The sequence below is a fragment of the Petromyzon marinus genome, chromosome 33, assembly GCF_048934315.1.
Source record: "Petromyzon marinus isolate PM22_M1 ecotype Great Lakes invasive population chromosome 33, UKy_Petmar_22M1.pri1.0, whole genome shotgun sequence".
NCBI lineage: Eukaryota > Metazoa > Chordata > Hyperoartia > Petromyzontiformes > Petromyzontidae > Petromyzon > Petromyzon marinus.
This window is the reverse complement of record NC_133699.1, coordinates 11,756,234-11,770,405: the sequence shown is the minus strand read 5'-3', so window position 1 is coordinate 11,770,405 and position 14,172 is coordinate 11,756,234. Positions and strand designations below refer to the sequence as shown.

Here is a 14,172-nt window from a genome sequence, read left to right as displayed (position 1 = left end):
ATGCATGTTGTATGGGTGTTGTATGCATGATGTATGGGTGTTGTATGGGTGTTGTACAGGTGTTGTATGCGTGTTGTACAGGTGTTGTATGAGTGTTGTATGCGTGTTGTATGCATGTTGTATGGGTGTTGTATGCGTGTTGTATGCGTGTTGTATGCGTGTTGTATGGCTGGTGGGCGTCCTACCGGTAGTGGCGTGCGTCGCGCAGGGCGCGGGTGCTGGACAGGCCGTCGCTGGCGCGCTGGTTGAAGGCGAACCTGCGGTAGGGGTCGTCCCCATCCACGCCCTCCCGCCAGCGTCCCCCGTCCAGGTACGCCTGCTCGTCAAAGCCATCGACACCTGGGGGCTCCTGGCATTCACATGCACAAAGATGCCCCCCCCCCCCCCCCCATAGCTTTAACAGATTCTTTGGGCAAGCATCGTAAGCGAGCGCCTGTAAAGGCCAGCACGGCGCACGAAGGTAATGCAGTGGCTAGCACCGCGCCCGGCCGCCTTTGTCTCTCCAGTGCCGATGTTCACACCGCACCAGGCAGCCTTTTTAAGGCCGAGTTGATCTAGGGAGGCACAGGACCGGTTTAGATATTCTCCACCGTTGGCCAGCCGTGTCCTGGAATCGAACTCAGATCGCCGGGTTTATCGTGCGGTCCGTATACCTACGTCGTAGGGGTGTTTATACATTTGGTCATTTTTTTTTGTTGCAGACCAATGGCACCCGCGCGTTGCGTTGTGCCTGCAGATGCAAGAGCGGTGCGCCACTGCGCTGCTTTGGTAGCTTTGCCCCACGCAAAGCTACCAAAGTGTTCCTCGGGCTCAAAAAAAAGGGCTCTCTTCCACGTGGCAGGTGAAGCCCATTAATGAATACGGGGAGACCTCGGGCGGCACCCCCAACGGCCCTCGGCGACTCGTTATAAAAGAGCGTGGAGGGCTCTTAGCGGAGTGGGGCCCCACAGCCATCGCCTTGCGGAGCCTCTCAGAAAGCACCCCGCCTGCTCCCCCCACCACAAACACCTCCCCAGTGCCATCGCAACGGAGCGCTGACTCGGCACTCTCACAGGACAAGCTGCGTGCGTGCGTGTGTGCGCGTGCGTGTGTGTACGCAATGGGGAGCGGTAGTTCAGCGTTGCGCTGTGAACCCGGCCACCCAAGTTAAATTCCCGCTCGTGGCCGCTGACACCAGAATCTGAATCAGTCCTGGGCCTCCGCTAGGGCGACTCAGCATAAAATTAGTACCTGGTGCGGTGTGTAAACAGCGCCACTGGGGAGACAAAGGCGGCCAGGCACGGTGCTGGTCACCCACCCCTCGTGTCCCTTGCCGGCCTTTACAGCACTTGCCCCAACAGTCTGTTAAGGCTACACGGGAGATCTTTGTCTTTGCGCGTGTATGTATGTGTGTAATTGCATGCGCGTAAGCGTACGTTTGTATGAATTTTAATAGGTTGTCACTTATATCGGTGCAGGGACGCCGGCAAGGCTGATGAGCCAGATGCCTTCTATGACCTCTCCCAGGCATTGACTAAAGTGGGCCCTCGAGAGAGAGAGTCATTTAAATTATGGCGACTTTAATGTCTGAGTGGGTCACGACACGAGCACTTACGAAGGATGGGAAGGCATGGGCCAGGATCGGCTGAACAATAAGGGGGTGGCTACAGTTTTGCACGGTCCACGCATGGGCTTGTCATCAACATCGTTGAATCTACACACTTTGCCAGATCCAAGTCCGAACATCTTGCTGGTCTACGTAGTGGTGGGGCGGCAAATATGAGGCAATGTCCTTGACGCCGGATTCTACTGTGGGGCGGATCTGGAGCTTGTCATCGGTGAACTCCATTGCTGTCCTTCCATTGTGGATACAGACACCCACGTTGGAACGCATTCAAACCCGCAACAGCCAACCTTCAGCGAGATGTTCATTTTATGAGTGAGAATATGATCATCGCTTCCAGCTGGGGTTGACATCACCCCCTGCACTCCTCCCTTCCCCTGACGCCAAGGGTAAATGGGATCAATTTAATGACTGCTTTACGGAGCTGCTATTATGGACCGATACCGAGTCCACACCTCCCCGGAAACCGTGAAGGAGGCGGTGTTCAATGCCAGTGACGGAAAGAGGCGGGCGCATTCACTTCGTCCACAATATCCCCATGCCTGAGAATGAGAAGGCTCATCACAACCTCCGCTCGTAGATCCCGGGGAGTTGTTCTCATACACGTGATACACGGTTCACTTGCTTTAAAATCCACTTCAGTCCATTGATGTCCCAAGGCTTTAATCTCTATCCAGATGAATTCTCGGTCTCTCTCGTAAAAAAAAACACTCGCTCACAGCACACATTGCTTCATTGTCACTGGAAGATATCTTTCTGGGAAAGTAGAGTCTTTAACTGAGGAGACATGTGGAAGGCACTGGAAGCCAGGTCTGGTGAGTAAGAGGCTTGTCCCGATTTCTCAGGAGGTTTTATTTTAGATTCCCCCATTAACTCCAAGCAAACTCGACAATTACATCGCTCTGCAAATATTGCTGATATATAATCTATCGATCATATCTATTAAGATGTTAAATGTGGTATCTCAAGAGCCATATCCTTACAACTGTACACTTGCCCTCTCTGCTGTAGCACCACTTCTTCTACCAGGCTGCAGACAATATCGATTGCCCCCTCGTAAACCGGCCAAGGCTGGCAGAGCCGCGTTCACGCGCCCTCCACATTAAAAGCGTAAGAGCCACGGAGACAGAAAACTGGACATCAACTGTCACCCTGTCTCTTAACTGCAGGAATTCTTCCCACAAACCCCTTTGATAGCTCCCCCCCTCACGTGGCCTGCACAGCACGGATCTCATCCCTTTGCCATAAGAAAAAAAACATACAACGGTCAGGCACTCGTGAGAACTAGTTGGCTCACACACACGGCCTATATTTTAATTGACGAGACGTTCAGACTGCAGTCAAGGGATCCACAGACTTCCAAAGGTGCAGAGACTATTCGTGAGCGTTCACACTCCCGGCCGCCACATTTGTGCACAACGCGGAGGCGCAAGCAGCTGCACATTCGTTCGGTGGGAAACTTGAGATGATATGGAGAAACACATATTTGGACGCTAAGATAAAGATCACCCGTGCGGCACACACAGGCTGTGGGGACAAGTGCTGCTCGCGAGCATCTACGAAGGCTGGCATGGCAGAGGGTGGGGTGGTCGGCACCACGCCCGGCTGCCTTCGTCTCCCCAGTATTGACATTTACCCGACGCACTTATTTAAAACGAACTTGAACTATTTTACCAGGTAAGGCCCACTGAGCTAAATAGCTCTTTTTCAGATGTGACCTGCCCACAAATGATAGCTCAACAAAGTGGCTTATCATGTGGAAATGTACAGCAGCCAAATACTCTAAAACGCATGTTCATTATAAATTTGGAGGGGAAAAACCCGAGTGACCTGGCGACAAATGACTGCTCAACTGTGTGGCGTCTCACGAAGAAATGTCTAGCAGCCAAGTACTCTACGCGCGTGATTATACACGTGGAGGGGAAAACTGGAGTGCCCGGAATAAATTCCACGCGGAGAGAGACACCGCAAACTCCAAATTATACAGCAGCAGGCGTCAGGGCCGGGATCGAACTGACGACCTCCTGTGTGGCAGGCGAGGATGTTAACATCTCCTAGTCACCGTGGTGCCAAGTTAACCTACGGGAGCCCCAGGAACAGTTCAGATGCTTGTCATGAGCAGGCATTGAACTAATGGCACTGCGCCAATCACTGGACTAACCGCTCCCTCCACATGTGGAGCACGTGTACGCACGGAATGCATGTGCACAACTGACAAAGATTTCCCCCGTATGGCCTTAACAGACTTTAGGAACAAGTGCTGTTAGCGAGCACCTATACATGTGCACACATACACAGAGACACGCAAACACTCAAAGACGAAGGCCCTCTGTTTTTCCACACGGAGTGTTGGGGCAAGTGCTGCTTAATAAGGAGTACATGCTAAGTGCATAGAGTGCATATTAGGGTCAACACAGTACACGAGGGGGTGATGTGGGCCAGTAGGGAAGGACAGGCACCAGAGCTGGGGAATCGAACCCAGGTCCTTCTTATCGTCAGGCATGAGTGTTCACCACTGTGCCATTCTGTTTGCTGTCATCACTCGCAAACCAAGCTGCTGGACTCGACACTTTCCTCCGACAATCACCCACTCGCAATTTCTTTGTTGGGGGAGGGGGGGCGTCCATATATGACGTCACGAGATTTTGGACAATTTTTGATCCCCCCTCGTCACACGGCGTCACAAAAAGTCAGACCCCCCCCCCTCAAATATGACGTCACAAAGCTCTGCCCCCCCCCCAAAAAAATATAAAACATGCTTCAAATCGCTTTAAACTATTGTCATTGTAGTGCGTATTTAATGTGGCGCTGCACTCTGATGTTGTAGGAGAAAACATTTATTAAAAAGTCTATTTAATTAAGTAGAACGTGTTGCCTATATTTATTTAAATTTGCTCATTTTGATGTGACATCACATTTCTCAACCCCCGCCCCCCTCGTCACACATCGTCACAAATGTCTGACCCCCCCCTCCAAGGTGCGTGACGCAATTTATGGAAGAACCCCTGGAATAATTTCCACAAAATATTTAAAATTTAACAGCGACGCTAAAACGATCAGTTCGTACCTTTTAATATCTAGCAGTACGTCTAAAATTGTGCAACAAACGTGGAGATAAGTGTTACCTGGATACAATGCGGCGCCCTGCCTGTCCAGTCCCCGCATCCTCCGGCCCCATGGTCAAGACCGTCGGAGGTGTGGGGACTCTCCTGGAAGAGTCGGCAGAGATTTTTGTTTTTGAATGAACGAAGGACGTAGAAAATGTCAACAAATATCGGTGTCGATCCGTAGCATCCAGAAGTAGGATCCCTTTGGTCGAGTCTAAACTGAAATCAACTCGGTTTATTTGACCAGGTAGGGCCCACTGAGCTATATATATCTATTTTTTTCAGATGCGACGTTGGCTACAAATAAAAGGTCAATGCAGTGGCTTTTCACGTGGACATTTATAGCAGCCACATGCTGTAAATGCGTGTTTCTCAAAGTGGAGGGAAAAACCTGAGGACCCGGAGAAGAATCCACGCGACCACGGGGGAGAGAGACAACGCAAACTCCAAATATACAGCGGCAGGCGTCGTCAGGGATGGAATCAAACCCACGACCTCCTGCGTACCAGGCGAGGTAGTTAACATCTCCTAGCCACCGTGGCGCCTCTGATGGCAGAAGCCATTTGCTGTCTCCTGGTGGCCGAAGCGATTTTCTGGAAGGGGCCATGGGTTGTCTGCAACCTTCGGAGGTGGAGAGAGGCCATCGTGGGCGGGAGGAGGTTGGCAAGTGTCAAATAAAGGCTGGGAGTGAACTGGGAGCTCCCAGCCTCGCCAAAGAATGTCTGAAATGGAACCCGGAACGTTTTTGGGATAATCCAGGAGTGACTGCCTGGGTGGGGAAACTGTGGAACTGGGTGAACCCCCCCCCCTCCACCCCTGCTGTGAGGCCTTATGCCTCGTGGTCAGCCTCCCACTTGCCTGGCTACACACCGGGAGTGCCTTCGCCTCGCCTCCCCAACGAGCGCTACCGTGTCGAGTATAGTTGAAAACCACCCCGGTTTGACACTGGTGCCCTAGCCCCGGAGTTTAAAAGGGTAAAAAGCGTTGTACATTAGTGATCACCTAAACGGTGATAGTGCTTTAGCTTCTTTATGTTTAGGGGCCGTCCATAAATGACGTCACGCGATTTTGGACGATTTTTTTACACCGCCCCCCCCCCTCGTCACACGGCGTCACAAAAAGTGAGACCCCCCTCAAATATGACGTCACAAAGCTCTGCCCCCCCCCCTCTAAAAAGTATAAAACCTGCTTCAAATCGCTTTAAACTATTAAAACCTGCTTCAAATCGCTTTCAACTATTGTCACTGTAGTGCGTATTTAATGTGGCGCTGCACTCTGATGTTGTAGGAGAAAACATTTATTAAAAAGTCTATTTAATTAAGTAGAACGTGTTGTCTATATTTATTTAAAGTTGCGCATTTCGATGTGACATCACATTTCTCAAACCCCCCCCCCCTCGTCACACATCGTCACAAATGTCTGACCCCCCCTCCCTAGGTGCGTGACGTCATTTATGGAAGGCCCCTGACTTGGTGATACAATTTTCATAATAAAGGTGTTTTTGTTGTGGGTTCGATTGCGTAAATATGGCGAGTAAATCCACGTGCTGAAGTAGTAACTTATTGGTACGTTTCGTTTACGTGACAAACTTTATGAATTTGCTGTGTCGGGCGGTTAGCGGGTTTATCGACACATTTATATTTGCTCGATCTTTTAACCCAACAAACCTTTTTTATGGATATTGGTCGCGAAAGCCTACGTGTTAAACAATGTTTAGACTTGTACATTATGAGACCTCCTTTGCCAGTAACAAGATATAGGAATAGGTTTTACCCTTTTAACTGGCACAAAAACTGACACCTTTATTCAAGGCATCATGTTTGCAATAACCACAACACAAGCAGTCAAAATGCAAACAAAAAGACAACTCTGATAATAATATGCACTGTCCTTGAATTTGATTGGTTCACACCCGAGACGGCTTTTCTTAGAGCCTAGTCTCCACTGGTGTTGGACCAGAAGACGCCAAAAGGCGTACAACTCAAAAACAGCACACTATCAGAGTATTGAGGGCTCGGGGTGAGCATTTACATTATGAGACCTCCTTTGCCAGTAACAAGATATAGGAATAGGTTTTACCCTTTTAACTGGCACAAAAACTGACACCTTTATTCAAGGCATCATGTTTGCAATAACCACAACACAAGCAGTCAAAATGCAACCAAAAAAGACAACTCTGATAATAATATGCACTGTCCTTTTTTGTTTGCATTTTGACTGCTTGTGTTGTGGTTATTGCAAACATGATGCCTTGAATAAAGGTGTCAGTTTTTGTGCCAGTTAAAAGGGTAAAACCTATTCCTATATAATGTTTAGATGACTACCATTTACCTCGCGATGCAATGTTTAGTCGAGCATTTCTTGGTCTCTCCAGCTACCCCCCAGGGGCTGTACTCATATTAAAAGTCCTCTTAAAACAAATTTGCCAATTATGTAAAGACCCACTTAGTTCCTCTAACCCCCGGCCATGGCCTCAGAACTGCCTCCTTATTCCTACAAAAGCTCCATTTGCTCAAACTCTCTTTTGGTAAAAAAAGTCTTTCCGCCTTGCTCCTCCACGTTTCTGGAATCCGCTTGTCGCTCATCCATTACAACTTGGTTCCCTCCCTTCACTGCCCCTCTCTGTTTCTTCAGTTTCGCCTTTTGGGCGGCGATGAACCCCGAACCCGACACTTGCAGGAACAAATTACTTGTAATTTACTTTGTAATTTGTTGATACAACAAATTACTTGAAATGGGTTTCACCCAACACTGACTACAGTCCCTCATGTGTCTCTCTCCCCTCAACATGCACAACGTTATCTCTCAATTTGATTCTCAATGCCGTCTCTCTCTTTGCTTCCTTTTCAAAAGTTCACCTGACTCGCCCGCCTATCTCGCCAATGCATCACCTCACTCGTTATTACAGGGCAATCTTCCTCTTAATGTCTCCCTCTCTGTGTATGCCTAATGTATCATGTCAATGCGCCACCGTGTTGCATTTCTCTTCTCAATCCTCACGGTGCATTCTTTGCTGTGCTAATGTCTTCCTCGTTTCATTGTCTCGCTTCTGCCTCAATGGCTCATCACTCTCGTCTGCTGAAGCACCATGTCTCTCATGTGAAAGTTCACAAAACTATTCACTTACTTTATCAATGCGCCTTCAATTTCCAAAATCGAACCCATTTTCTCAGTGTCACTCTGCGTCCGCTCTGTTCCCCTCCGTTACACATCACCCTATTCCTGTGTGCCTGAGTTTTCCTCCACTGTCAATGCACTGAATTTCCCCTCGTTTCAATGTGCCCGAACGGCTTCACGGTATTCATTCAGAGATCTTGCCGAGTGACACACAGGCATTCAATTGTTTCCTGGGCCCAGCTGAAGTGACAGAGAAAATGAAAACAGTCCCACGGTTCTTTGTCTGCTTCGCACACATTCCGTGGGAAAGATTGGTCCAAAATGTCAATTGGCTTATCGGCCTAAGCGTTATCATTTTTACCTTTGTCGATACTGTAAAATGTATCTTCAACCATATTTTGCTACGATTGAAGCTTCAGGCCTTTGATTTCAATGGTGAAATTATGCAAACTTCGGAAATGCGGAGCAAATGTAGTAGCAAAGTGTTGTCGAAGTAATCGTGGAGGAGGCTGCGATGGGGTTGGGACACGGTGTGCAGGGTGGAGGAGGGCTGGTTCCCAAACCCGGCACTGGGAGTGTGGCACCTGCAGGTCAGCAACAAGGCGGATGGCCTGAAGCCAGACTGTGGCAACGAGACTGAAAGAAAGAGCGATCTTTGAAGGTCAAGTTGTTAATTGTCGCAACAGCTGGTGGATAGTGGTCCCAGAAAGCGATGGTGCTAGCTTCACCAGCATTTCCTGTGATTGATCTAGGATCATATCGCTACCAATGCACGTCAAAACCGGCCTAGAGCGCGCTTGTCCAGAGATGCTGCTGCTGAAATAATGAAGTCCCAGGAGGCCATGCGGCTGATGGGTGGTGTGATAAATAATTAGTTTTGATTTAAAGCTTTCGTGACTGCAGGGATTCATATTCTTGGTTCTTTCGGTAAAGTCACCACGTAGAAGGGAAACAATACAATAATAAAAAATATAAAACAATAAAATTCTCGTCAAATCGCTCTCCGTGGTGCTAACGTAAAAAAACGACACTTTTTTCAAATTTTCTTGTTGTGGTTTTCACACCTGATGATGATTGCTTGTGTTGCAGTCGAAACGTCGTGAGAATTGTATTGTTTTACATTTTTATTATTTTATTGTTTCCCTTCTACGTGACTTTACCGAAAGAACCAAGAATATAAATAATTAGTTTGTTTATGTGCACAAACAGACACATGAAGGACACGCATTGCCTGGTTATCTATTTAACGAATGTCATATCTGTTTACAAAAAACCCAATTTTTTCATCAACGCCTAATATATATCTCTCTCGCTGATGCCTGCCTGTAAATGTAAGAATAATAAAAAAAAACTTTGTTCAATATACCCACAATGGCCTATATATGCCTGTTCCTCCAGACTGTCCCCGTCTCACCTGACTGTTCCGAGTATCGCGTCACACTCCCTTCGTAAAGGAAACTGGATATCGCTTTAGTCAGCACTGGGTAATGCAAGCCGCTTTATAAATTATTAGCAACCTCTCGGCAGCGAAACACAACACGAACCCTCGCTGGGTTTTCTTATTTATAAAGAGAGGGAACGTTGCTCCCGAGTGTTAGTGTTAATTAGATACCATTACCTGGCAGGGTGCCGCTGTGTACGGTCAGAGAACCCGGCTCAGAATCGTAACGTTACGAAATCGTAACCTTGGTCAGCGGTCGTCTTAAGCCAATCAACATCATCATCGTCGTCACCTCGGTCAATAAAATAGGTACTGCCACTGGTAAAATGGTGTCGGGTCGTTGCGTATTGTGGTCATTACCCCTGTGAGGTTCTCGAGAGGTTTGATATCTGGGGGGGGGGGGGGGGGGGGAAGAAAAAAAAACCTCACCGAGTCTCAAGACTCTATTTTTCAGGAGGGGTTCCTGCGTTGAGAATTTTTGGCAAATTCCTCACCAAGTCACAGTGCTGCCACCTTTTGCTCAAACAGAGAGGGGGGCGACGCTCACCTCCATCGGAGGCGACCGAGCACTTTGGTGCAAACTCCACATTCCCGTGGCGAGGGCAAGCAAATCCACGAGACGAGCATGGTGGACTCGCTCCTAATCATGTGTCACGCAAGTTTCTTGAAGCTTCAGAAACGACGATGAAGATGATGATGAAATTGATACGCTGCTTACAGCCCTCACGGGTGGATTTGCACGTGCGACCTTTCCGATCGTGATGCCGTGGGGCGACTCGTAGCGAAGGGCGGCACAACCGAGTACCGCTGATGAGCGTGCAGTGGGGCGGAGGTAGTGTCCTCCGCTATTCCCCTCCACATTTGGCATCAACGTGCGTGTTTAAGAGTATTTGGCTGCTGTAAATGTCCACGTGATAAGCCACTTTGTTGAGCGATCATTTGTGATAGCCAGGTCGCTTCTGAATAAGAGCTGTATAGCTCAGTGGGCCTTAGCCACCGTGTGTGCTGTGTGCGTGCCTGTACGGGCTGACAGTGCAGCAGGTTGTGTACTGCGCTTGCAATCTCTGCTCGACTCCTGGCCACGCACATCGATTGACAAATTGGCACCTGAACTTCCCGTTGGCCTCCTCCCCCTGGATTGACTTATTAAACGAGTGCCTGGTGTGCCGTGTAAACATCATCGATGAGAAAAATAAAGTGGTGGGGCACGGTACGGTGGTTTACACTCACCCCCCCCCCCCCCCGACAGGTGCCACACCAGCCCCACCGACAGACACTCATCCCCTTCATGGTTATACAGTGGTACAGGAGATCTTAAAAAAAAAAACGAATTTCTTTGGAACTGCTTTTTGTGTTCAGTTTGTTGTCCTTCCCCCCCCGCACCTCCGATTAGCACGGTTGGCTACGTACTACGTACGGTGCGAAAGAAGTTCAACATACGTGTATATCTTTGTCTTTAATGTGTAAGTGCATGTGCCTGCATGCCCAGCCATTGCATGCCCAAAGTAGTTGCTGTTTGATCAGATAAAAGGTGTTAAATGGGTGCGGTACGAGCTCAAAAAGAGACGGGTTAGTGTGGTGCTGAAAAATGTTGAGCGGATTGGATTTGCCGACCACTAAATCCAGCGGTGACAAAACTGGCATCTGTAGCGGAGGCTCATGGGCAGATGGGGGCAAGGCGTAGGGGCTCGGCTCAACAACAGCAAGCAGAGCTCTGGCGAGCTAAAAGACAGTGAGGTGCTTCTGTCAGCTATCTCAGTAAACACATAACACCTGATTCTAGATTTGAAGCTGTCGTGACCGCAAGGATTCATACTCTTTGGTTTTTTTTTGTCAGTAAAGTCACGTAGGTAAAATAAAATAAATGAAAGCTACTAAATTAAATCACGACGTTTCGGAGGCAACACAAGCTTCCGTCTTCAGGTGGAACAGTCACAGCAAAATAGCTGTATCAAGTGAAGAGCTCTGAGACACCCGAGATTATATATAGGTTAAGGGGGGGTGGGGGGAGGAGCCAGGAAGGGCCGTGGGGGGGGGGCTAAGTTAAGCCGCCTTTTGTTATGCTGCAGGGGGTTAGGGGGATGGAGAGGCGATGGCGAGCGGTTGTCGAAAATGAGAGAAACCAACTGGAAGAAATGGAAATGGCTGTACAATTATAAGGTAGCTAAAGTTTGACTTGGTTGATGACATCTTTCCAATGATTGCTTAATTTAAAACCATCCTCTCGGTTGAAGTTGTGTCTATGTTTGTATATCTGGATGGCTTCATGGACAAATCTCTGGTAGTACCAAAGTAGTACCAAAGATTTTTCCATGAAGCCATCCAGATATACAAACATAGACACAACTTCATGGACAAATCTTTGGTAGTACCAAAGATTTGTCCATGAAGCCATCCAGATATACAAACATAGGCACAACTTCAGCCGAGCGGATGGTTTTAAATGAAGCAATCATTGGAAAGATGTCATCAACCAAGTCAAACTTTAGCTACCTTATAATTGTACAGCCATTTCCATTTCTTCCAGTTGGTTTCTCTCATTTTCGACAACTGCTCGCCATCCCCTTCTCCGTCCCCCTAACCCCCTGCAGCATAACAAAAGGCGGCTTAACTTAGCCACCCCCCCCCCCGGTCCTTCCTGGCTCCTCGCCCCCCCTTTAACCTGTATATAATCTCGGGTCTCTCAGAGCTCTTCACTTGACACAGCAATTTTGCTGTGACGGTTTCCACCTGAAGACGGAAGCTTGGTGTTGCCTCCGAAACGTCGTGATTTAATTTAGTTGTTTTCATTTATTCTATTTTACCAACGTGACTTTACCGAAAAAAAACAAAGTACATAACGCCTGAGTCTGTCCCGTGACCTCCTGCCAGCAAGCATTCGACACGTCACGTGGTCTATGGGTACACCAGCCTAGGACAAGACCTGTGACATCGCCGCCGCTTAGCGCATGCATGTGTGTGAGGAGCAGTGGTGCAGTGGCTTGGCGTAATGCTCAAGATCCCGGCGACTGGAATTCAATTACCGGTAACGGATAATATCGGCGGCGAGCGGTATCGGGGCCTGTCCTGGGACGCCCCCTAGTTCGATTCAGAATTAAATTAGGAACTGGTGCACTGTCTAAACATCAGTAATGGGGATACAAAGCCAGCTGCGTTTGGTAGCGGGCCACCCCACCCCAGAGTAGGTGCTCACTAACAACACTTGCCCCTGTGGCCTATAAGCAAAAATGAGGGATCTTTGTCTTGCACATGAGCGTACGTGTGTGTATATGTGGGGTGCGGTGGCGCACCGGTTAGCGCGCTGCGCTACGAACCCGGCGACCCGAGTTCGATTCCTGCTCACGGTCAACACCGGTGATTATCGACCTAATTATCTGAACCGGTCCTGAGCGTTCCTTAGGTCGACTCAATCTCAACTGAGTACCTGGTGCAGTGTGTAAACATTACCACTTGGCAGACAAAGGCAGCCGGGTGTGGTGCTGGTCACCCACCCCCTGGTGTGTTGTGCCGCCCTTAATATGTGCTCGCCAACAGCACTTGCCCCAAAAAGCCTGTTAAGGCTATACAGGGGATCTTTGCCTTGTGTATGTGTGTGGTGCGCGTGTGGCAAGTCATCTGTCCGTCTGCCTGGTATGCAGACTGCCCGTGCATGTGTGGGGTGGTGTCAATTTCCTGTGCGGTGCTGTCGGGTTGAGCCTTGCCTGTGACCCGCCTTTCGTGTGTACACGTGTGGTTAATTTCTGAACCCTGCAGCGCCGGGCATGCATCTGCCCCTCTCATTCTCCACCTCTCAGCACATTCCCTGCCCATGCATCGCGGCTACAGCCTTTGCAGTCTCAGCCTCACTCGCCGTTATTGCTTCTCCATATGCGTAATAATAGCTGCGCTTTGTCTGCGTCTATTTGGCCAGTGGGATTTTAATGCATGTTAGCACTGGGGGAGTGATTTGTCTCAAAGGTGGAGCTGTTGAAGTGGGAATGGGTCATCGTTTATTGATATCAGTAAAACTACGTACGGTGTGAAAGAAGTTCAACATACATACATACAAACAGGCTAGGGAATTATACAAGCGTCCGAAGTCGGTATAATGTGGTTGAGCAGGTGTCCACTTAAGGTGTTGACAATCTGTTGGCGGTTCTGAAGTTCGTGGTGGATGTTATCCATTGTGATGGTGGGGGCTAGTCTGTCCATATGACTTCTCAGACATCGGTACTCAACTATCGACCATGTCGTGATGATCGTTACAACCTTATGATGGTCTAAGCAGTGCGCCATCTAGCCAAATGAAGAACTAACGATGAACAGTTATTTTAGGAATGTATTTTGTTGCTAAGATTAAACCCGCTTGTGGTTACAACTAGCAACATAAGCTTTTGTGTGCCTAGACAGAGGCAACTCCTGCTTGCTCCCATGTTCTGGGTGCCACGGTGGCAAGATGTTAACTACCTCGCCTGGTATGCAGAAGGTCGTGGGTTCGATTCCGACCCTGACGCCTGCTGTATATTGGAGTTTGCGTGTCTCTCGCTCCGTGGTCACGTGGACTTTGCTCCGGGTCCTCCAGGTTTCCCCTCCACATTTAGAGTCACGTGTTTAGAGCATTCGGCCGCGGAACATTTCCACGTGATAAGCCACTACGCTGGGCTATCATTTGTGACCAGGTCACTTCTGAACAAGAACTGTGTGGCTCAGTGGGCCTTACCTGGTAAAACAAAAACAAATGTAGTTACTACGGACATGATGAAGCGCACACACGCGAAGAACGGTACGGCTCACCAGGGGACCGCTCTCCATCTGCACGGCAGCCACACGCCGGACATTTGTGGGTCGCCAATATGAGCTGTCGTGCTCGTCACCACCCACACGTGACATCCTGGATCTTCTCACTCCACCCAGATGCTGAAAAC

At 48.9% G+C, this 14,172-nt stretch overlaps 1 protein-coding gene across 3 annotated transcripts in view; it reads right to left on the bottom strand.

Annotated features, from left to right (window-relative positions):
• LOC116948466 (polypeptide N-acetylgalactosaminyltransferase 16-like) overlaps positions 1–14,172 on the bottom strand; it is a 62,250-nt gene that overhangs the window by 33,316 nt on the left and 14,762 nt on the right. For 2 of the 3 annotated variants that reach the window (XM_032965153.2, XM_032965154.2), the window contains exons 3-4: positions 4,729–4,812; positions 186–349 (exon numbers count right to left, since the gene is read on the bottom strand). In XM_032965153.2, the coding sequence (XP_032821044.2) occupies positions 186–349; positions 4,729–4,812 (248 nt within the window). The remainder of the gene's footprint in view (positions 1–185; positions 350–4,728; positions 4,813–14,172) is intronic. The other variant, XM_032965155.2, reaches the window with a different exon arrangement.